At 41.4% G+C, this 25,071-nt stretch overlaps 1 protein-coding gene and 1 long non-coding RNA gene across 2 annotated transcripts; one reads left to right on the forward strand and one right to left on the reverse strand.

Moving 5' to 3' along the window:
- Positions 1 to 340: 340 nt before the first annotated feature.
- LOC139570488 (uncharacterized) lies at positions 341 to 3,772 on the reverse strand. Its single transcript, XR_011674079.1, has 2 exons — positions 3,057 to 3,772; positions 341 to 751 (listed from the first exon to the last, which is right to left on the reverse strand). It is a non-coding gene; the product is annotated as an uncharacterized lncRNA (long non-coding RNA).
- Positions 3,773 to 7,131: 3,359 nt separating this feature from the next.
- On the forward strand, positions 7,132 to 24,782 carry naglu (N-acetylglucosaminidase, alpha). The gene is made up of 6 exons (XM_071392386.1): positions 7,132 to 7,641; positions 19,671 to 19,818; positions 20,036 to 20,182; positions 20,280 to 20,365; positions 20,535 to 20,791; positions 21,103 to 24,782. The coding sequence occupies exons 1-6, from the start codon at positions 7,232 to 7,234 to the stop codon at positions 22,308 to 22,310; spliced, it is 2,256 nt and encodes a 751-aa protein (XP_071248487.1). The 5' UTR covers positions 7,132 to 7,231; the 3' UTR covers positions 22,311 to 24,782.
- The last annotated feature ends 289 nt before the right edge of the window (positions 24,783 to 25,071 follow it).

Raw genomic sequence — 25,071 nt, forward strand, 5'->3', positions numbered from 1 at the left:
CCTACCATCTAACACTACACACACTAAAAAATAAATACCATACTCCACTATTTAAATCAATTTAGTCCTACTTCAAGCCGACAGCCTTGAAGGATGGGACACCACCACTTAAAACACCCTGTAACTCTTCTGATGTCAAGTCTCACACAACCAAATACCTCTTTTCTGCGACTTACGTTCCATCCCTGCAGTACAGTTGGTGACCATTGCTATAAATGCATTGCAGTTGTGTGTGGTGTTGTTGCCATTCAGCCTCATCTAGTGTTGGTATGGAATAACTGATAACTGACAAAGTACCTCAGTCTTAAGAAATCATTGGGGAAAGAAGTGACACTTCCAGTTTGCACAAATCTTTATTTAATTTGCTGTTATACAGATATACAGACAGTATAAACGCATACATTCAATCTAACAATGTCTTCATTGTGTTTTAATTTAAAATTAAAGCATAGTCTTCCTTTATTCACCATTTCAATAAGAAAAAGGGCAATACAAGTATTAATGGCCAGCAGGCTCAGACAATATCAATAATGACTATAGGGAAAGTACTCACACTTCAAGACCCTATGGACAGATGGCTTCTCATTAAGTCATATGGTAAGTGTCTGGGGGAGTGGGTCAGTGACTCGAGGAGGAGAAAGAACAGGTGAGGGCAGCAACAAGCTGGTAGAGGGTGGCAAGGTGGGATTGGGCCAGGTACGTCCAGGTGTCAGGCCAGGGTGTCTTCAGTCACAGTCCAAGAGCCTCAGGCCTCAGGAGACCGAGAAAGAGAAAAGATGAGGGTTAGCGAGAGCATGTCTAAGACCATAGTACACCACATACACCTGGGGGGGGGGGGGGGTAGAGAATAATCCATAGTGTTGCTGTTGACACTGGATAATCTGACTAACACACACCTGTTTGACCTCACTGTGATACTGTAGTCCTACATATGTTACTTTTCTGAGTCAATTCAGGTAGCCCTTAATGTCCTGCATTTGTGTTAACCATGGCAACCAGCATTGTAAATAAAGAGATGTGCAGAAAGGAAATCCTCTGGGCCTCTGGGTCTTTGGATCCTTTCCCCTTAATGTATTTTTCATGTCAGCCAGGGCCATTTTTTTTAAAGAAACACAATTTATTTTAATCTCTAGTTGAGTAAGGTTTCTATTGCTTCAGTCCTTGTATATTTTTCAATTCTTGTTACCTGGTATACAGTGGGGAGAACAAGTATTTGATACACTGCCGATTTTGCAGGTTTTCCTACTTACAAAGCATGTAGAGGTCTGTAATTTTTATCATAGGTACACTTCAACTGTGAGAGACGGAATTTAAAACAAAAATCCAGAAAATCACATTGTATGATTTTTAAGTAATTAATTCGCATTTTATTGCATGACATAAGTATTTGATCACCTACCAACCAGTAAGAATTCCGGCTCTCACAGACCTGTTAGTTTTTCTTTAAGAAGCCCTCCTGTTCTCCACTCATTACCTGTATTAACTGCACCTGTTTGAACTCGTTACCTGTATAAAAGACACCTGTCCACCCACTCAATCAAACAGACTCCAACCTCTCCACAATGGCCAAGACCAGAGAGCTGTGTAAGGACATCAGGGATAAAATTGTAGACCTGCACAAGGCTGGGATGGGCTACAGGACAATAGGTAAGCAGCTTGGTGAGAAGGCAACAACTGTTGGCGCAATTATTAGAAAATGGAAGAAGTTCAAGATGACGGTCAATCACCCTCAGTCTGGGGCTCCATGCAAGATCTCACCTCGTGGGGCATCAATGATCATGAGGAAGGTGAGGGATCAGCCCAGAACTACACGGCAGGACCTAGTTAATGACCTGAAGAGAGCTGGGACCACAGTCTCAAAGAAAACCATTAGTAACACACTACGCCGTCATGGATTAAAATCCTGCAGCGCACGCAAGGTCCCCCTGCTCAAGCCAGCGCATGTCCAGGCCCGTCTGAAGTTTGCCAATGACCATCTGGATGATCCAGAGGAGGAATTGGAGAAGGTCATGTGGTCTGATGAGACATTAATAGAGCTTTTTGGTCTAAACTCCACTCGCCGTGTTTGGAGGAAGAAGAAGGATTAGTACAACCCCAAGAACACCATCCTAACCGTGAAGCTTGGAGGTGGAAACATCATTCTTTGGGGATGCTTTTCTGCAAAGGGGACAGGACGACTGCACCGTATTGAGGGGAGGATGGATGGGGCCATGTATCGCGAGATCTTGGCCAACAACCTCCTTCCCTCAGTAAGAGCATTGAAGATGGGTCGTGGCTGGGTCTTCCAGCATGACAACGACACGAAGCACACAGCCATGGCAACTAAGGAGTGGCTCCGTAAGAAGCATCTCAAGGTCCTGGAGTGGCCTAGCCAGTCTCCAGACCTGAACCCAATAGAAAATCTTTGGAGGGAGCTGAAAGTCCGTATTGCCCAGCGACAGCCCAGAAACCTGAAGGATCTGGAGAAGATCTGTAGGGAGGAGTGGGCCAAAATCCCTGCTGCAGTGTGTGCAAACCTAGTCAAGAACTACAGGAAACGTATGATCTCTGTAATTGCAAACAAAGGTTTCTGTACCAAATATTAAGTTCTGCTTTTCTGATGTATCAAATACTTATGTCATGCAATAAAATGCGAATTAATTACTTAAAAATCATACAATGTGATTTTCTGGATTTTTGTTTTAAATTCAGTCTCTCACAGTTGAAGTGTACCTATGATAAAAATTACAGACCTCTACATGCTTTGTAAGTAGGAAAACCTGCAAAATCGGCAGTGTATCAAATACTTGTTCTCCCCACTGCATAAACAACAACAATGGAGAACCACAAGGACAATAAGGTGAGGAAGCAGTCCATGTCAGCCAGGCCCTTCTTTTTAAAGAAACACAATTCATTTCAATCTCTAGTTGAGTGTATATGAACAGATTCATATATATGAGACTTCATGTTGCTAAAATGCAGTTCCACTCTAAAATGCAACAATGTTTCACACACATTGTTTTCAAAAATATGGCTAACACCAAGCGCCCTGCATTAGAAATCACAGTTCCACTCACCAGATGATGATCATTTGAACTTCTTGATTTAAAGTTGTTCTTGAAAAGGGAGAAGTTAACAAATTAGCAACAACATCCTCTTTGATAACACCTGCTGCAGCAGCTGCAGCTGCAAACTAGCCGACAACAAAAGCAAGTTAGCTAGACTGTGGGAAAACTACTGCTCCCTATTGCGCAGTGACCTGTTGGCCTTTAAGAAGGCAGAAGTGTCCATTTTTAAAATATTTTAAAATATATTTTTTAACGGCCTCACCCATTAACTCAAAATGTGATCAGTTGATTCCACTGTCACTCCAAAATGTTGTCCTAGTACAGTTCTTCTTCTGTGGATTTTATATGGCGGTTGGCAACCAACTTTAAGGTGCATTACTGCCACCAACTGGACTGGAGTGAGGACCAGGTCTAAATCCTTCCCAATAAACTTGTCTCCCTAAGGAAACGAAATACATAATTAAATACTACATCCCCTGAAAATTTCCCCAGCAGTCCACCCTCTCATTACTCCTTAAATCTAACAACAATCGCTCCCTTTCCCTCACATATTTATGGCACTGAAATAAAACATGTTCCACTGTTTCCATCTCCTCCTGACAATGATGACACCTCTGTCGGATGTTTCCCCACCAATTTCACTGTACTATTGAGCCTTGTGTGTCTCAGTCTCAGGGCTACATTCCTTCCTTCTCTCTCGGCCTGAGGGCCTCCCTGCCCCCACCTTTTCCTGGATCTTATACAGGTGTCTTCCCTTTCTCTCCCTGTTCCACAACTCTTGACACTTGTTATCAAACACTGTTCTTATTAACCCCTTGGCTTCTGCTTTACTGATTGATTGCAATCATGGTCTTGAATTAGACTGCTGGAGTACAAAGTGCTGGAGTACAGAGCCAAAACAACAACAAAAATGTCACTGTCCCAACAATTACCGAGGGCACTCTATGAATGCCACCAGGAGAAAGACAGAACAAACAAAAGCCAAACAGAAATATGCTGCTGAAATGAACAAGGAGGCAGTAAATTCAGACTGATCACTGTAATTTATACCATACACTTTGAATTTAAATAATGTTGAAGTACTAACTAACAATATGGTCCTCAATAAAATTGAAGGGACTTAAAACACTGTATAAGTTTTACTTGTGTATTTTGAAAATAAACCAAAATCTAAAATAAAGATGTCAATTTGTTGGTCTACATGCCATTTTAATAACAATGCAGCTATTGGAGTAAACTTATTTTGGGTTGTGTTCCAGACCACCTAAAGCGAGACCAATTCAAGACCAAGAGCGGAAGGGGGGGTAAGACCGAGTCAAGATCAAGACTGGGAGGGGGACAAGCGGTCAGAAAACGAGTCAAGACCGAGACCAGAAAAAAATTACAGGACTGAAATGATACAATGACTATGTTAAAGCGTAGACTGTCAGCTTTAATTTAAGGGTATTTTCATCCATATCGGGTGAACCGTTTAGAAATTACAGCACTTTTTGTACATAGTCCCTCCATTTTAGGGGACCAAAAGTATTGGAACAAATTCACTTATGTGTATTAAAGTAGTCAAAAATGTAGTATTTGGTCCCATATTCATAGCATGCAATGATTACATCAAGTTTGTGATGCTAGAAACTTGTTGGATGCATTTGCTGTTTGTTTTGGTTGTTTCAGATTATTTTGTGGCCAATAGAAATTAATAGTAAATAATGTATTGTGTCATTTTGGAGTCACTTTTATTGTAAATAAGAATATAATATTTTTCTAAACACTTCTACATTAATGTGGATGCTACCATGATTACAGATAGTCCTGAATGAATCGTGAATAATGAGTGAGAAAGTTACAGGCCCACAAATATCATACCTCCTCCAAAAAATGTCTTGGAGGTATTATATTTGTGCGTCTAACTTTCTCACTCATCATTATTCACTATCCGTAATCATGGTAGCATCCACATTAACATATAAGTGTTTAGAAACATATTCTATTGTTAATTACAATAAAAGTAACTCCAAAATGACACAATATATTATACAGGCAAACATATTGACAAAAGTCACCTTGTCCTAGAGAGATTTACACGGTTATCAACACGTCATTCCAGGGTAAGCTTACACGAAACACAGCTGTTATTTTAATTGTTTCTAAATTCCCCTATGGGAAAAAATGAATGGTGGAAAAACGATTGGAACCATTTCCTTGTTTGACTGCTAGGTTTTATGGGTATTATGACTCAGACTGCCAGCAGCATACCACCCTGCATCCCACTGCTAGCTTGTTTCTGAAGCTAAGCAGGGTTGGTCCTGGATGGGAGACCAGATGCTGCTAGAAGTGGTGTTGGAGGCCCAGTAGGAGGCACCCTTTACTCTGATCTAAAAAAAATATCCCAATGCCCCAGGGCAATTTCCCTGTGTAGGATGCTGTCTTTCAGATGGGATGTTAAATGGGTGTCCTGACTCTCTGTGGACACTAAAGCTCCCATGGCACTTATTGTAAGTGGTGTCCTGGCTAAATTCCCCAGGTTGTTGCTGTAATTGAGAATGTGTTCTCAGTCAACTTACCTGGTAAAATAGGGGTTAAATAAAAATACTGTGGTATGCTATGCGTGCTTCCCTGAACCAAGAACTCATCTGATTGGTAGAGTAGGCAGGCCTTATGACTTTGTGGCTGTGGTAACTTAAGATGACCGGTTAGCATACATATGGCTAATGTGTGCCAGGTTATCTGATGGGACCAGCTACAATGTACCGTTCTATCAAGCGCAAGTAAATCAACTATTTTAATTAGCTGATGCACATTTTGAGACCTGAGAAACTTAAAACTGTTTCTAGTGTTCGCAAGTATGGCCCCAATTGGTTTTGGTTAAAACATGTTCAAATGTTTTGTTTACTTAAAAATATGCTTAATTGTGACAAATGTTTTCTGCAATGTGATCAACCTGTGACTGAATTCATTCAAGCCTTTGTTGTGCAGTTAGTGATCTACTGTAAAAACGGCTAGCTGGAGCTCATCTGAATGGTCGGTTGTGAATGCCCTCACCCGTTAGTGCTTAATGCTGACATGTTTTGGTTCTGCCTACTATAGTGCTGTCCGGTTATATTCATGATGTTGAGGCCTATCACTGCACTCTTGATGGTCACCACCACACACATGAGCTCTGACAGAGCTTTTCCATTTGAAGATGTTCATATATTTGTGGTTCTGAAAAAGGGAGAGACAATGCAATCATCAGGAACAATTTACAAGATACTAAGAGATACATATATGCAAATCAAAAATAGACATGCAAAACTATAAATATATATCAGGATGTGTAAGCATATGCCCTGATAACAGCATATCAACAAATGCAATCATTTTACAGGCTAACACAGGGATATTCACACATCAGCAATTTAAACAGAGAGGGAGAGAGAACTAAGACTAGGGCTATTGATTTATGGCCCCCTCTGGCCTGGCTACAGCTCTTATGAGGCATTTAGTAAATGCGCATGTGCCGGGGCACGAGAGCTGCTATACATTACAGAAGTAGCACGTAAACAATATAACTATTGCTATATCCCTTAATAATGAGTATGCTAGTTGCACTCAATAAATACTCTTGTAGCAATGACTAAACAATACTAAATGGACGAGGTAGCATGCATGGGGTAAATACAACCAGACAGTGAATGTAAGTAAACACGCATTAAAATGAAGTGTCGGGGCGGGCCCTGGAGTGCGTAAACGTCCTGATTGGTTGGAATGGGCTGATGAACACGAATCATATTGAGAGGACCGTTTTTTAATGTCCTCTCAATATGATTCGCGTTGTTAAATATATATATATTTATTTTTTTACATATAGGCCTACTGTAGGTCCAGCCTTAAACGCAAATAACATAATTTGTAACGTTTTGCTGAGGAATTTCCCTGTGCCTTTCTATACCCAAATACATCTAATCTAAAATAAAACTGCCACAGACTTTATCAGGTGACTATTTTTCCCCCATGATTTTCCCATTTATTTACCAACCTCTCGACTGTGATTGGTTTAATACTTTGATTGACTCCAAAAAAAATCACACTCTGATTGGCACAGAGCATTTCTCAAAACGAAAACTTCCTGTTTGCCTGAAAATTGACCAAACTCGTATTTTATAACACGGACGCATACGGCTCTTTCGCTTAAGTTGACTTTTATCAAAATGAGATTTAAATGTATTTACAGCATTGTTTTACTCGCAGTAGTCTCTAATTTATCAGCACATTGCGAGTTTCAGACTCTCGCACATTTAAAACCGCAAGCCAACGACAAGACTCAGGGAAGAGCTGTAGTGGAACTTCTGAGACGTCTACTTGGAAATAGATCTCGTGAGTTCATAGTGTCCGTCAACAGAACTTTATCCAATGATAATTTGGAAGTGTGTGAGCTCCGGTCGGCGAAAAACAATAAAATCATAGCCACAGGCAGCACTGGGGTGGCAGTCGCCTCTGGGATTTACAACTACTTAAAATACTTCTGTAATTGTCACGTATCGTGGTCAGGTAATCAACTAAACATTCCCCGCCCTTTGCCGCAACTCACAGGCGTACTGCGCATCAGCACCCAACACAGGTAAGTGAACGAAACTTTATGCGGCGATAGTACAGTCCTCACAGGATGAAATAGGGCAACCTGGGCTCATAGACTAGACGTAGCATAGTAAACACAAGACACTCAAATTAGACGTACCTAGTCAGTTGTACAACTGAATGCCTTCAACTGAAATGTGTCTTCCGCATTTTACCCAACCCTTCTGAATCAGAGTATGATATGTTATGATTGGTATGGTTACATACGAGAAATGGTTACATAAGGTTATGGTTACTAACCCAAAGGTTGCAAGTTTGAAACTCATCACAGATATTTTTTGTAAATTATTAACTACTTATTACTTTTTAGCTACTTTGCAACTACTTAGCGTGTTAGCTAACCCTTCCCCTAACCTTAACCATTTTATCTAACCCCAGAGGTGGGACCAAGTCATTGTTTTACAAGTCACAAGTAAGTCCCAAGTCAAGACAGGCAAGTCCGAGTCAAGTCTCAAGTCCAAAATTTTGAGTTTCGAGTCCTATAATGTGCTCTTTACCAAATGAAATACCATTTCATATTTTGAACAAGAGTAATAGTTAGTATATTACATTTACACAAATCATGAATGCTTTTAAAAATATCTATATATTTATTACTTTCCAAATAAACGTTATATTTCAATGGAAATACATAGGTAGCCATGAGAAAGACACTCACCCCCCCAATAGTAATCGACTATCAAGGATCGCTATCGGGCGATGTAGGCTTGTACACAATCGCCCAACCTTAACACACACACACACACTCTGTGTGATTACAGTAGGCTAACGTATGTCAATGGTTTTAGGAACAACAGTAACATCAGGCAGGATTTAGGCTACCAACTGCCTAGCCAGTTGTAGCTCAATATTGGATGAAATGATCACGTTCCCGCACTGACTGACTGTGTGGAGACTCATTGATTTAATGTTACGTTAGCCTACATGATATACTAGTAAAGTAATAAAATGTATAGCTGTTGGCTATATTAGCCACGACTTACCGTTCTTTGTGCAGCTTCAAATGTCAAACAAAGCTGGAAATTGTTGCGCCTCCATCTGTAATTTTCTTCCTGCATGTTTTGCAAGTTGCAATCTGTTTTTTGTTGATTCAGCGCCGTCTTTATATCCGAAAATAATAATTTGGGGTATCATCTTTACAAGGGCTCCATCTGAATTCACCCACCGACGTTCCTCTGCACTGCCACGCACAACTTTTTCTCAGCAGGGACAATTTGATTGGCTGCTGTCCTATTCAAACTGTAATCCATTAAATGAAGACTTGATGCGCTGCACACATTTTAATAGCATCATATTTAATATTTGGGCTTGGGGAGGTCGAGTCATAAGGTCCAAGTCAAGTCACGAGTCATTGGTGTTCAAGTCAGTCGAGTTGCAAGTCATCATATTTGTGACTTGAGTTCTACTCGAGTCCAAGTCATGTGACTCGAGTCCACACCTCTGGCTAACACTAACCACAACCCTAACACTTTAACCTAACTCCTAAACATAACCCTAACTAACGTTAGCCAGCTAGCTGACGTTATCCACCTAGCTAGAATTCGTATCATGTCATACGTTTGTTTCAACATATTGTATGTTCTGCAAAATCATAACATATTGTATGTTTAGAAAATTCGTAACATATAATATGAATTGTAAATCGCAACATATCATATGAAATTGGTGATGGACATCCACAAATGATTACATACCATACATACGAAATGGAGTGTCTGGCATTTACGTACAGAATAATGTGAAATGCTTTGAGACCAGGTTGCAGCGGGATGTAACAATGTATGCAGAACTCAATGGCATATTGTGCATTATCAATATAATTTGCATCTTACACATGTTTTGACTTTAACAAATTCTAATATCTCAAATAGGGCCTATCTTTTATTGACTGGTTGGTATTGTCAATTTATGTTTAGAAGCTTGAAAAGGCTGCTCAGATATGGAAATCTAATTCTACCACAAATATGAGAATGCTATGCAGGGCATACATACAGCCTTTAGAGCCATTGGCTTGTTATGATCTCCTAGTGGGATCCTTTTGGAGCAGTGAGCAAGTTACTTCATTCATAGACGCTAACTATCTTTAGTGCTTATTGATGAAGATATCTTCTTCCCGGGGGACTTTTGTTAAGAGCCCAGACGCTCAGTCCGAAGGTGAACACACATTGCTTGCGGTACAGTTTTTGGAAAGATAAGGAACCGCAAAGTATAGTAAATGTAAAATTAACAGTGTAATGTTTGGATTCAGTCTTGTCAGGTGAACTGTTGTGTCCTCAACTTTTTAGTTTAATGTTCCCATAATCTCCAAACTATTCCCTTTTCATTGCTACCTGGTTATGCATATGTTTTCCAGATTTTCTTCTGTAAGAAACATTTCAATTTTGCCATAGGCCGATTCTCACGAATGCAAGAGGTTTTAAGAGTACATTCTTGTGCCAATGGCTTGGGAGACCTGAGTTGAGTCCCGCACGAAGCATTGCAATGTAGCCATTCGCTACATTGGAGTCAGAAGTGGGATATGGCTGCCATGAGGCCATCAGAAAAGCACGTACATGAGAGTGACTTGCTATTGTTAAGCATGGGGACACGCTCCTCCTGTATGGAGAGCAGTGGTGTGTATTCCTTCATAGATGCCAAGGGAAGCCAGGTATCTCCCCAAAAATTGACAATGAATAAAATAATTTGTCTTTAGTCTGTTTCCTAATTTTCCTTCAATTCGCAAGAGGCTGAATGTACAGTATCTCACTGGAGAAAGCATCTGAGATACTCTGTCTCAGTATTGTTCGGTCGATAGGCTGTTGGTTGACTAAGATCTTTTTTTAGTCAAGCAGTCTAAAATATATAGATTTTATGATATGAGACATCTGTCTGATTCACGCCTGTCTCAGTGGACTAATCGATTGTGGAGGCCACGGGGATGGCACACAAGTATCACATTTACTGTTAATTCCCATAATTTCTAATGTACAATGTTTGCTTGGTTACGGTAATTTCTGTTAATGCATTCAATATATTATTTAGTCTTTTACCGTTCTTATTGTCGAAGTGGACAAGTTGTTTGTGGACCGCACAACCTAAGCTACACTTGTGAGGAACAAGTTTTGGTTTATTTCATTCCATTTAGGAGTCGATTTATTCATTATTGTTTGTTTGTAGCGCTCCTGTCAATGTTGAGTAAGGACGCGCACCTGATTATCTATAAAAGTAGGCCTGGGCTACCTGGCCTGCGTGCAAATGTAGACCTATAAATGTGCCCATTTGGGGATCTGATAGAATTACTGATTGTCTTAACTCACCACCGCTGTGGAACTAATTATACATTTTTTATTCACCTCAAACAGCAAGTAAACAAAGTCTGTTTTTACATCCATTGTGAATGACAATAGTTCCTCAACGTAGCCTATTTAAAAAATATTTGCAGCTCTCTTTCGATAACCACTCAGCATGAAAGGGGGGAAAAATGTCATTCTCTGCTCCGGTGGAAAGGTCGTAAAATAGGCCTAACTGATTACTTCTTATTAGGGATGGACGATATATCGGTGAACATATTGGAATCAGATGATATTAGCTAAAAATACCAACATCGGTATCGGCCCGATGTCTATTAACGCCGATGTGGAAAACTGATGTCAAAGTTGACGTGCATACCTATATAATGTAGATACATGACGTAACATTTTATGCAACACAGCATTCCTAACCTAGCCCACAATATCTGCTGTGTGGATTGAGCAGTCAACAAGTTGAGCAGTCATTTGAAAGAGTAAGAATTTCAGCGAGACAACTCAAAGGCGAAATCCATTAACGCCAAGATAATGGCATTCATTGCCCTTGACAATCAACCGTTCTCTGTTGTGATGTTGGCTTTCACCGACTGTTCGAGCACCGGTACACATGTTGCCCTACCGGAGTTACACAGTAATAGCGTCACTGCTATTAGCTTCACAACATACTATGGAACGCCGTTTTGGGGCTTTGTGTGTCAAAAAAGATGCATGTCAAATAACACTATTTGACGAGTCAAATAACAGTTCTATTATTGAATGTTGTGTGTTCTGAATTTGCACTTGCAATCCAAGCGCCACCACTACTATCAGTAGCGCTGTCAAAGCTGTACAAAAAAGTCTGCAAACACAGGCCACGAACGATATGTTTACAATACCGTGTTGGTAATAAAGCATTATTTGTTTGACCGCAACTTCTGGGGTAGCTAGCTTTAGCTTGGTACCTAGCTAGCACCAATACAACCAGCCTGAAAACAATGACCAGTAGAAATTGCAGTCATTTTCATTATTCTTAGCAATGTTTTAGGAATCCTTGTGAGTAAGTATTAGCTAGGTAGCCACTTGTTTTCACCGATTGAAGTTCAGTTCATGGAAATAAATAGCTAGCCAGCTACTTAACCCTGTTGCCCAAAGCTAACTTTATAAGCAGCCAGCTAGCTTCATCTGGCTAGTGAGGCTTGACTGGGTTATGTGTTGTGAAGCTAGCCACAATAAGGATTAGCCACAATAGTGGAATTTGCGGTTTGCCTTCAAAAAACAAGTACCTCTTTGAAAGTGATGCAGAAGGTTACTGGTGGAATTGTAACCAATTGTGGCTCAATTCAGTTGTTTCAGTGTCCCGCAATAAGAGCTATGACGCCAATGTTCTCTGGGTGTCACTGAGTAGGCTGATACCCCATGTCATTGATCCACAATCCATAGGTAAGGCTGTACAGTTAAATAAGTATACCCCCAATGCAATTCTAAAGTATAATACATTGTGTGATTAAACAACCTCGTTTAGCATGTTCTATTAAATTATGGCATAATTCTACTATTTGTATTCATTTGCAGCACTGTCAATGACATACTTTTATTTTGAAGGCTAACCGCAAATTCCACTATTGTGGCTAATCCTTATTGTGGCAAGCTTCACAGATGGGTCTAACCACCATTAATCAAATAAGAACGGTCTTATAAATTAGGGTTATTTTAGATCATGACACCTATTAGCTAGCTAACTATATAGCTACTGAAACAGATTGTCATTTTGCTATGTTTCGGGGGAAGAACATTGTTTGCATCCATGAGCTAGCTAGCTTTTTTGTTCGCGACAACTTTACCAGCGTCATAGCATACGTATTGATGAATTGTTGTGACATTGAAATATGAGTGATGGTGTAATCAATGTGTAATAACTACATAAAAAAATTAATGAACGCGTTAAATTATGTGATGTGCAGTCATATTCAGGTCCTGATTGGTCAAAAACAAATAACACTATTTGACACGCAAAGACCCAAACTGAGTGCCATAGAGAGAAAGCCTGGTTGAGAATGAAACGACTGAACAAATGAACCACGAAACAGCACAGCAAGTAAGTGAAAGAAATAGGTTTTGATTGTTTTACTGGTAATGGGGACATACGTAAATGCCAAAAAAAATACTTTTTGGTCAGTGTGGTGTGTGTAACCTTTAGTTAACTAGGCAAGTCAGTTAAGAACAAATTCTTCTTTACAATGACTGACTACCCCGGCCAAACCCGTACAATGCTGGGCCAATTGTGCGCTGCCCTATGGGACTCCCAATCACGGCCGGATGTGATACAGCCTGGATTCGAACCAGGGACTAGTGATGTCTCTTGCGCTGAGACGCAGTGCCTTAGAATGCTGCATCCGTGTGTGTGTGTTAACTATATAACTGCACTAGAATGCTTAAAAGGCCACTAAAATGTTAAATATCGGTTATCGATATCGTTTATTTGGAAAGGAAAATATATATCGGTATCGGCCAAAAATGTAATATCGGTGCATCACTACTTCTTATTCCTTGAGCACATGTCCTACAGCTATGTCTGTCCGCAGGAAACTCTTGAGGGCCCAGAATATTTTATACAATGTTGCAAGTTTGCTAGCTCAAGCTTCAGGCCTGACCCAACATAATAGTGGATACAATGTTTCAAGTTCTTTGCAGACGGGCCATGAGTAGCCAATGTGATGTATAGGATATTTACATTTCATCAGGATATTTTCTACCTGCGGGCTGTAAGTTTTTATTTGTTGGCTCTATGTAGGCTATTTTTACATCGTTGGCAATATAAGTTACTTTTAGAATTTTGATTAACCACATGATGATTTTGAGATACATAGACTTTATTATAAATTAAACTGTTCTACAAAAATGTGCATATAAAAATCATAACTCGCACACAGATTGGTAGAAATGGTAAGATAAATTGGCACTCCAAATGGAAAAGGTTGCCGACCCTTGGTGTAGCCTATTTGGAACGTAACAGCAGTGGCATAACAGCAGAATCTGCAAAGGCCAGTAGTAGCAGGAGGAAGAGATTTGGTAACAGTTGTTTTTTTTTTTTTTACATTTTTTGTTAGTCTATCTTGATCTCTGGCTCCCTCCAGTCATTTGTGTCTTAATTATTTAATCAGTGTGCTTAAAGAATCAGAGAAGTTCAGTAGCCTACATATAGTTTATTTTATTAAAACACGTAGGGTGTGTCTATATAGGGAAAAATAAATAAAAAACAGACAGAGAAATCCGTACCATGGACAGATGTATCATATGTAGCTTACGTTGATTGGACTAAATAGTTTCTGGTATCTTAGTTGTGACTGTATTATACTAAGCATAGATGATTTGATGATGTTGAAATGGTGTTGGAATAGTGGAGGCAGCTCCTGTTTTCTTTGCGATTTTGCAACTCTGTGGTTCTAAATCAATAGTTGTTTAGTAGTCCGAAAATGTCTCAAACATTAACTTGCTTGACCAGTCTGTAGTAGGTCATGTAACTGTTTGTTTGTGGACTTCACCTGACAGATGTTGCTCTCCGATTTTGTGATGAAACAAAGGTGTGGTTGAATTTATTCTGCCACTTTGTCTTCTTACTGTCTCGGCCGTAGGCCTATATATCATGGTGGCAAGGGATATGAACTAACAGGTTAAAGAGCAAACCATGTAATTATCACAACACTTTTTTCCTGGCTTGGCTTCCTCATTGATTTTACTCATGCACCGCTACAGACGGGGATGATAGTGTAACGACCGCTGCCTACAGTGCCTTGCAAAAGTATTCATCCCCTTGGCATTTTTCCTATTGTTTTTCCTATTTTGTTGCATTACAACCTGTAATTTAAATTGATTTTTTATTTGGATTTCATGTAATGGACATACACAAAATAGTCCAAATTGGTGAAGTGAAATGAAAACAATAACTTGTTTAAAAACATTCTAAAAAACGGAAAAGTGGTGCATGCATATGTATTTGCTATGAAGCCCCTAACTAAGATCTGGTGCAACCAATTACCTTCAAAAGATTGCACACAGGTGGACTTTAAGTGTCACATGAGCTCAGTGTATATATACACCTGTTCTGAAATGCCCCAGTCTGCAACACCACTAAGCAAGGGGCACCATGAAGACCAAAGAGGTTTCAAAACAGGTCAGGGATGAAGTTGTGGAGAAGTACTGACCTGCCAAGAGAGGGCCACCCACCAAAGCCCACAGACCAGGCAAGGAGGACATTAATCAGAGAGTCAACAAAGAGACCAAAGATAACCCTGAAGGAGCTGCAAAGCGGAGATTGGAATATCTGTCCATAGGACCACTTATTAAATATTTTACCTTTTTATTTAACTAGGCAAGTCAGTTAAGAACAAATTCTTATTTACAATGACGGTCTAGGAACAGTGGGTTAACTGCCTTGTTCAGGGGCAGAATGACAGATTTTTTATCTTGTCAGCTCGGGGATTCGATCTAGCAACCTTTCGATTACTGGCCCAACGCTCTAACCACTAGGCTACCTGCCGCCACATCCACTTTAAGCCGTACACTCCACAGAGCTGGGCTTTACAGAAGAGTGGCCAGAAAAAAGCCATTGCTTAAAGAAAAAAAATAAGCAAACGCGTTTGGTGTTTGCCAAAAGGCATGTGGGAGACTCCCCAAACATATGGAAGAAGGTACTCTGGTCAGATGAGACTAAAATTGAGCTTTTTGGCCATCAAGGAAAATGCTATGTCTGGCGCAAACCCAACACCTCCCATCACCCTGAGAACACCATCCCCACAGTGAAGCATGGTGGTGGCAGCATCAGGGACTGGGAAACAGGTCAGAATTGAAGGAATGATGGATGGCTCTAAATACAGAGAAATTCTTGTGGGAAACCTGTTTCAGACTTACAGAGACTGGGATAGAGGTTCACCTTCCAGCAGGACAATAACCCTAAGCATACTGCTAAAGCAACACTCGAGTGGTTTAAGGGGAAACATTTTAAATGTCGTGGAATGGCCTAGTCTAAGCCCAGATCTCAATCCAATTGAGAATCTGTGGTATGACTAAATATTGCTGTACACCAGCGGAACCCATCCAACTTGAAGGAGCTGGAGCAGTTTTGCCTTGAAGAATGGGCAAAAATCCCAGTGGCTAGATGTGCCAAGCTTATAGAGACATACACCAAGAGACTTGCAGTTGTAATTGCTGCAAAAGGTGGCTCTACAAAGTATTGACTTTGGGGAGGTGAATAGTTATGCACTCAAGTTTTCTGTTTTTTTATCTCGTTTATTTCACAGTAGAAAATATTTTGCATCTTCAAAGTGGTAGGCATGTTATGTAAATCAAATGATCCAAACCCCTCAAAAAATAAATTTTAATTCCAGGTTGTATGGCAACAAAATAGGAAAAATGCCAAGTGGTGTGAATACTTTCGCAAGCCACTGTATGTAGTCTTGTCACGATCAATGCTCGTTCATTAAATCGGCAGACAATAGCGGTGAATGTGGAAAGAAAAATATTGCACATTTATATTTGACCCTGCATGTGAAATATGTGCGTAGTCTCTCTCGGAGTGTCAGCATTTGCATATGACCAGTTCAGTGTTCTGGGCTCTCTTTCGCTGCTTTATGGCACAGTGAAAATTGGGGGGGGGGGTGAGAACAGAGCATTGTTACAATTGAGTTTTCTTTGTTTACCGTGATGGCTGTAGACATTTGTGCTGTGGCTGGGCCCTTTTAAAGCGAAAATCAGTGGGACGTGAAGAATGGAGTGTTGTTACAATCGAGTTTAATTTGTTTATCGTGAGGGCTGTGGACATTTGTGCCCTTCAATTATCCATAGTGCATTAGTCGCACATCAGCTAACCCCAGCAATGTCATCATGTTAACACTGGTTGGATTGTAAAGCGCATGGCAAGCATGGGGCCGTTTTTCCCATGACACGACATTAACGGTGAAGTGTAAGTCAATTATGATTTGGCTGAAATCAGATGTTGAGCTCGAGCTTGTTCCCGGCTGAAAGCTTTCATCCAATGAATCTACAGGATCTGTATGACAAACGCTGGTGTCAAGGTCAGCAGCAGCATTAGTCTGTAGAACATACACTAGTTAGTGATTAGCCAACATTTTACTACTTTGTCCCCATCAATACGCACTCAAAGTACTATATCCACCCACCTACCCCACTTGTGTCAATAGATCATGCATACTAACCTTCACACACACTACCCACACTTAACAGGCACCAGTCAGTCACCCTCACCATCTCCTCCTTACTAATTTTCTCCAATTTAGACTTCAAGCTTTGCATAAACAATCAACTAAGCAGCTACAAGACCGAGAACTGCCTACTTATAACACACCATCTATTACCACAAGACACACACCATGTTTATGCCTCGCTCCAGTACACAGTGCATTCGGAAAGTATTCAGACCCCTTCACTTTTTCCACATTTTATTACTTTACAGCCTTATTCTAAAATTAATTAAATAGTGTTTTCCTCATCAATCTACACACAGTACCCAATAATGACAAAGCAAAAACTGATTTTTTATTTAAAAAAAATATATATATATATAAGTATTCAGACCCTTTACTCAGTATTTTGATGGAGCACCTTTGGCAGCGATTACAGCCTTGAGTCTTCTTGGGTATGACACTACAAGCTTGGCACACCTGTATTTGGGGAGTTTCTCCCATTTCTTCTCTGAATATCCTCTCAAGCTCGGTCAGGTTAGATGGGGAGCGTTGCTACACAGCTATTTTCAGGTCTCTCCAGAGATGTTCAAGTCTGGGCTGACTGGGTCACTCAAGGACATTCAGAGTATTGGCTGTGTGCTTAGGGTCGTTGTCCTGTTGGAAGGTGAACCTTTGCACCAGTCTGAGATCCTGAGCTCTCTGGAGCAGGTTTTCATCAAGGATCTCTCTGTACTTTGCTCCGTTCATCTTTCCCTCATTCCTGACTAGTCTCCCATCCCTGCCGCTGAAAAACATCCCCACAGCATGATACTGTCACCATGCTTCACCGTAGGGATGGTGCCAGGTTTCCTCCAGATGTGACGCTTGGCATTCAGGCCAAAGAGTTCAATCTTGGTTTCATCAAACCAGAGAATCTTGTCAGTCCTTTAGGTGCCTTTTGGCAAATTCCAAGCCGGCTGTCATATGCCTTTTACTGAGGAGTGGCTTCCGTCTGGCCACTACCATAAAGGCCTGATTAGTGGAGTGCTGCAGAGATGGTTGTCCTCATGGAAGGTTCTCCCATCTCCACAGAGGAGCTCTGTCAGTAACCATCAGGTTCTTGATCCCTGACCAAGGCCCTTCTCCCTCGATTGCTCAGTTTGGCCGGGCAGCCATCTCTAGGAAGAGTCTTGCTGGTTCCAAACTTCTTCCATTTAAGAAAGATGGAGGCCACTGTGTTCTTGGGGACCTTCAATGCTGCAGAAATGTTTTTGTATTCATGTCTAATCAATTGAATTGACTACAAGTGGACTCCAATCAAGTTGTAGAAGAAACATCTCAAGGATGATCAATGGAAAAAGGATGCACCTGAGCTCAATTTCGAATCTCATAGCAAAGGGTCTGAATGCTTATGTATTTGTTAAATTTTTTGGAAGAATGTCAACCTGTTTTTTGTTTTGTCATTGTGGGGTATTGTGTGTAGATTGAGGATATATATTTTTTTATTTAATCAATTTTAGAATAAGGCTGTAACGTAAGAAAATGTGGAACAAATCAAGGGGTCTGAATACTTTCTGAATACACTGTACTTATTTGCTCATCACGAAGTCAAGGAAAGATTTAGCGAAGGTGACTTGCGCTGGTGCTGGGCTTGATGTTGATGTCACTGCAGATGTTAATGGGATCGGTTGATGTCACTGCAGATGTTAATCGAACACACAGGCCAGTCAAGTTAGCCTCTGCAGTAGTTAGTTGGCTAGCTAACAGATAGATATGGTCCGGTAGCTAACTTAACGTAGCTAACATTTGCTTGCAAAGTTACAAATCACGTTGCCAGATAGCAGCAGGCTAATTACATTGATTTGCTTCGGAATGTTTAGCCAGCATATTATGAAAGTTAGCTAGATTTTGGTTTAGATAAACACTACGTTACCTCTGCTCGACTTCTTAGTAAGGTAACCAATGAAATGTTACCCCATCAGCCTGTGCTTGCTTGTAGTTTGCACATCCAGGTACTGAGCACCACACCATGACTAAACTTGACAGTTGTTGTGGACACAAAAATAAATAAACTCAGCAAAAAAAGAAACGTGCTCTCACTGTCAAATGCATTTATTTTCAGCAAACTTAACATGTGTAAATATTTGTATGAACATAACAAGATTCAACAACTGAGACATAAGCTGAACAAGTTCCACAGCCGTGACAAACAGAAATTGAATAATGTGTCCCTGAACAAAGGGGGGGGGGGTCAAAATCAAAAGTAGCCGTCAGTATCTGGTGTGGCCACCAGCTGCATTAAGTACTGCAGTGCATCTCCTCCTCATGGACTGCACCAGATTTGCAAGTTCTTTCTGTGAGATGTTACCCCACTCTTCCACCAAGGCACCTGCAAGTTCCCTGACATTTCTGGGGAGAATGGCCCTAGCCCTCACCCCCCGATCCAACAGGTCCCAAATGTGCTCAATGGGATTGAGGACACGTTGTGTCCAGTGTAGCAACTAAACACCAATGTTTTCCCGACGTCCCAGTGTAGCTCCCTGGTAATGCCTTTCTTTTGTTTCTAGATTCAGGTACTATCAGAACGTATGCACTCAGAGCTACTCCACAGTGTGGTGGGACTGGCCACGATGGCAGAGAGAGATCGACTGGATGGCACTGAATGGCATCAATCTGCCTTTGGCATTTACTGGACAAGAGGCCTTGTGGCAAGAGGTAACGAGATCCCATAGTGTGTGTGTGTGTATGTGCTGAGGTGGAGCAAACTGGAATGCATATTACAACTAATATCCTACTAATAGGTGAGGGTAATGCCAGATAGAAGTGCAAAGTAATTTTTTGCTAACTTTTTCCTATTTAAACACACATGTTGTCTTAAAACCGTATTGTATTTTAGAACAACTCTGACATCTAGCTGTTTTTGATGGATTAGGTGTACCTCTCACTGGGGCTGAACCAGACTGAAATTGACCACTTCTTCACTGGCCCCGCCTTCCTAGCCTGGAACCGTATGGGGAACCTGTTCCAGTGGGGCGGACCCCTACCACAGTCCTGGCATGTGAAGCAGCTCTACCTTCAAGTACTAACATTTTGATTGGTCTCCATACACACATTGATTCCCCCCTGCATTTGGAATAATAATGATATACATGTTGTATATTTCTTCTGTACACCAGTTCAAGATTTTAGACCGAATGAGATCCTTTGGAATGCTGCCTGTCCTGCCTGCTTTCTCTGGGATTGTGCCTCAGGGCATAGTCAGGTATGACTGCTGATTCAAACCCGTTTCATCAATCCATGGCTTCTGTTCAATTTTTTTGTTGGAATACAAAATAAATAGCCATTTGGCGGTATTTGAACCAGTTAAGATCAATGTGCTCGGCAACAATGTTTTCCTGGATTGTTCAGTCCTTGTTTGTTCCATTTCCCAGGCTCTTTCCGAAAGCCAACGTGACCAAACTGGCGCCCTGGAGCCATTTCAACTGCAGCTACTCCTGCGCATATACCCTGGACCCCCGTGACCCCCTCTTCCATTGGATCGGCTCCCTGTTCCTGTCCCAGCTGGTCAAACAATTTGGCACAGACCACATCTACAACACAGACACCTTCAACGAGATGACGCCGACCTCCTCGGACCCCACCTACTTGTCCGCGGTCAGCCGCGCAGTCTTCGACACCATGACCTCTGGTGAGACGTGCATGCCGAACGACGCAAAAAAAAAACGCTGTCTGTTAATTAGCTGACACTAGCTTTGTTACCCTCTAATGTTGTTAAGTAGTTTTTCTTCCGGGAATTCCGGCCACAACAGTGAGCAGATGTTAAAATGGCAGTATACATTGGGTCATAATTACTGTAATTGTCCTACTTTCATAACCCCAGGGTGCCCTGCCATAGTGCCACCTGTGGGGGGGTTGTACACAGACCTCTTGCCCATACTCCTAGCCATATCAAGAGCTCTGCTTTTCTTCTCTCACCCTAAAATCTTTTTTTGTCTCCAGTGGATCCCCAGGCCATTTGGCTGATGCAGGGCTGGCTCTTTGTGTTTGACACAGCATTCTGGAAGCCTGCCCAGATTCAGGCCCTTCTGCACGGAGTGCCCATCGGTCGGATGATCGTGCTGGACTTGTTTGCGGAGTCCACGCCGGCTTTCTCCTTAACCAAGTCTTTCTACGGCCAGCCCTTCATATGGTGCATGCTTCACAACTTTGGCGGCAACAGCGGGCTCTTTGGCACAGTGGAGAGCATCAACTCAGGGCCGTTCGACGCGCTCGCCTTCCCCAACTCCACCCTGGTTGGGCTCGGGCTGGCGCCGGAGGGAATCGAGCAGAACCCTGTGGTGTACGAGCTGATGAGCGAGTTGGCATGGCGCAAAGAGCCAGTCAACCTGGCGAAGTGGGTGTCACTGTATGCGGTTCGCCGCTACGGCAGCACCCACGAGAACCTGACGGCCGCCTGGAGACTGCTTTTTGGTAGCATTTACAACTGCACCGTGCCCCACTACAAGAACCACAACCACAGTCCGCTGGTGCACCGGCCCTCGCTGCACAAGACCACAGAGGTGTGGTACCAGCGGGCCGACCTGTACGAGGCCTGGAGGCTGTTGTACCAGTCGGCCTGGCCTCTCATGGCCCAAGAGACGTTCCGATACGACCTGGTGGACGTCACCCGGGAGGTTCTGCAGCTTCTCACCAACGACTACTACAGCGAGATCCGGGATGCCTTCCAGGCCCAGAAGCTTCCGGAACTCCTGACGGCGGGGGGTGTGCTGGTGTACGACCTCCTCCCCGAGCTGGAGCGCCTGCTGTCCAGCGACAGCCACTTCCTGCTGGGGACGTGGCTGGAGCAGGCACACTCCCTAGCCCTGGATGAGGCGGAGGCGCGGCTGTACGACATGAACGCCCGGAACCAGATCACCCTGTGGGGGCCCGAGGGCAACATTCTGGACTATGCCAGCAAGGAGTGGGGTGGCCTGATGGAAGACTACTATTCCCAGCGATGGAGCCTGTTTGTCAACACTCTGGTGGAGTGCCTGGAGAGAGGCCGACCCTTCAAGCAAGACGCTTTCAACCAGGCCGTCTTCCAGGTGGAGAAGGGCTTTGTTTTCAACAAGCGGAAGTACCCCTCCAAACCACAGGGTGACACCTACGACATAGTCAGCAGAATCTTCCTCAAGTATTATCCACAGGCTTTGGAGAGACTAAAGTGAGCCTGTCTGTAATCTGCCGAAAGACTTATCTCCTTTCACAGCGAGAAGAATGTCTCCCCCCCTCAATCACTTTTATGTAGAATGTACTCAGAGGCTCAAAATACCCTTTTATTTTGTAAATAATTATATTGTGGATTGTTGAGATTACTAGAACAGCATACAAATGTACATATTGAAGATGAAACATCCAAACATATGTTAAATGTGTAAGGAAAAAGAACAATAACCTATGACATTAAATAGAGAGTTCAGCAAAATCACATATTTTGATATTTGTTTTCTTAACTTCGAAGCAGTCTATGGACAAGGAGTGACTGCAATCCACTATTCGGTTTTGTTAAACTACCACTGCCAACAAATGGTAAAATGTGCATTTTCAGAGCAAAAACGAATGTAAGTCAATCACCCTTGTTTTAAATGTAATGCCCAAATGATCTCTTAAATGGATTGTGTTGCTCAATTGCTTTCCAATTACTTGGTTTAAAAAATATTAAAAAATTAAAGGGAGATGATTTGGGCAGGAAATTAGGCTGCTTTCAAGGTAAGGAAACTAATATTTAAATATATATTTCACTGTTAAGTAGCCTTGCTTGAGCCTTGGCATGCATTTCACTGACCACTCCCTAGGCCAAGTGCAGCTGTATTTGGCTCAATATCAAATCATTTCTGGGTAACAACTAAGTTTAAGCAGTTTTACATTAACATTTTATTTTATTTTTTATAAACAAATAGCTTTTTAGCACAACTATTTCTCAAGCAAACATTTTGCTAGGACTGTCTGGGAGTGGAACGGGGAAGGGAACCAGAGCGGTGCACCAATCACAGTTAGGATTGTGGAAGGAAGCAGAGGCCTAATGGTAGGGATATGTAACTTGAAAACTAACTGTTATTTGCAGAGGTTTGGAAGTCTCTTTTATTATTGGTCTAATAACTTATTTTGCCTCGATGAGACGAGCCAAAACACGAGGCGAGCCACAACCCATACAAAACCTGCTGAATAGAAGGTCCTGGGTTGTATTTTTCAACCAGCAACTATCGGGAAATAACACTGATCACATTTTTTTCTTTTCATCAGCCGTTATACAAAAATTATACAGAACACAGGAAAATCTGAACTTTGACTGCACGGGGCCTTAAACTTAATTACTATAACCGGCATAGATTAATATATGACTTAATTGCACCATTAATTAATACACTGAGTGTACAAAACATTAGGAACACCTGCTCTTTCACATGTTCAGTCTGTCATGGAAAGAGCAGTGTTTTTAATGTTTTGTACACTCAAGTGTATTATAGATAGTAGTCCTTTCGGGGCCCAGATAATTTATTTATGAATCCCATCATTGGATCTTTCAGTAGTTGGGTTTCCCAAGGGACTCCATAGGCCAGCATATCTGACCTAAGTTGTAAATATACAAAAAAGGAATTGCCCGGTAATGTGAATGTATCTTTCAAATTTTGGAATATTTTCAAATCATTACTGTTCATGATATCGATAAGGGTACGGTTTCCACCTTTGGAGTGATGCAAAAGGCCGTCGTCCAGATCGCAAGGCATTATTGTGGAATGTTGGCGTATGGGCACGCCGTTTTGATTCCTAGTTACATTGTTTTTTTTAAATTTTGCGCAAAATAGAAATTGTGTGAGCAACAATGGGACCAAAGTGTAGCTTACATTTGTTTAAGGGATATACAGTATCAGTGAAGACTACCTCTTCCAGGGCAATAGCAGACACCATATGTCTCTCTATACTCAGCCAGGGGGCAGAAGAATCATGTCCTAACCAATTTAGGATGTGGCGAAATGCTAGTGCCTGGAAATACAATTGAAAGCTTGGCACGGATAGTCCTACGTCTTTCCTTATTTGTACCGCAATATGAATTTTATCCCAATAGACAGAAGGGGAGCCTTCTACTCCCAAATATTTTAAATGGGAACTATTGGGATTCCATAAATAGAGATGGAGTCCTCCACCGGTGCCTTGAGAGGCAGTAGGACTGATTTTGATTAGATTAATTTTATAGCTTGAGCTCAATTCAGCTTCATCTATGATCTTCGATGCGTTAGGGAGCAATCAGAGGTGTACAGGTCTTTATAGAAGCGAGAGAATCTTGAATTAATTTGTGTTCTGATAGTAATTACCGTGTTTCAGATTCAATAGTTGCTCATATCAGCCAATTGATCGTTACTACTTAGCTTGTTGGCCAGTAAACAACTGGGACGATTACCATGGAAATAATGGTTGAGTCTTACTCTATGGACGGCAAATTCTGCTCTTTGTCTAATCAATAAGTTAAGTTCTGTCTTGACTTTGGAAAAATGGCTACCTGGTCTAAAGAGAGTATGTGGAGAACGCTCTAACACAGTTAAAGAAATCCGATTTCTAAATGTTAATTGTGATTTATTCGATCCAAATGCAGTTGCCTTATTTTTAATAAAACCTTTGGTGGCATTCCATAGAATCCAGGGGTCATCGATGAATTTTTTTATTGGTCATTATGAATTAATATAATTGAATTTCAAATTGATCAAAGGATTCAGGATTTTGTAGTAAAGAAACGTTAACGCCATCTTGTGGCTCTTTTAGGAGATTCTGAAGTTGGCAGTAGTAAGCGTGGTGGTCAGACATGCTCATATGTTGAATTTCTATTTTTTTAATGAAATAAAATACAGGTGTAGATAATGGTATGAAATCGATTCGTGAGATTGATGTATGCCTGTTTGAGGAGAAAGTGTTCTATTTTTCTTTAGGTTTATG

This window comes from Salvelinus alpinus, chromosome 3 (assembly GCF_045679555.1).
Source record: "Salvelinus alpinus chromosome 3, SLU_Salpinus.1, whole genome shotgun sequence".
In the NCBI taxonomy this organism is placed as follows: Eukaryota; Metazoa; Chordata; class Actinopteri; order Salmoniformes; family Salmonidae; genus Salvelinus; species Salvelinus alpinus.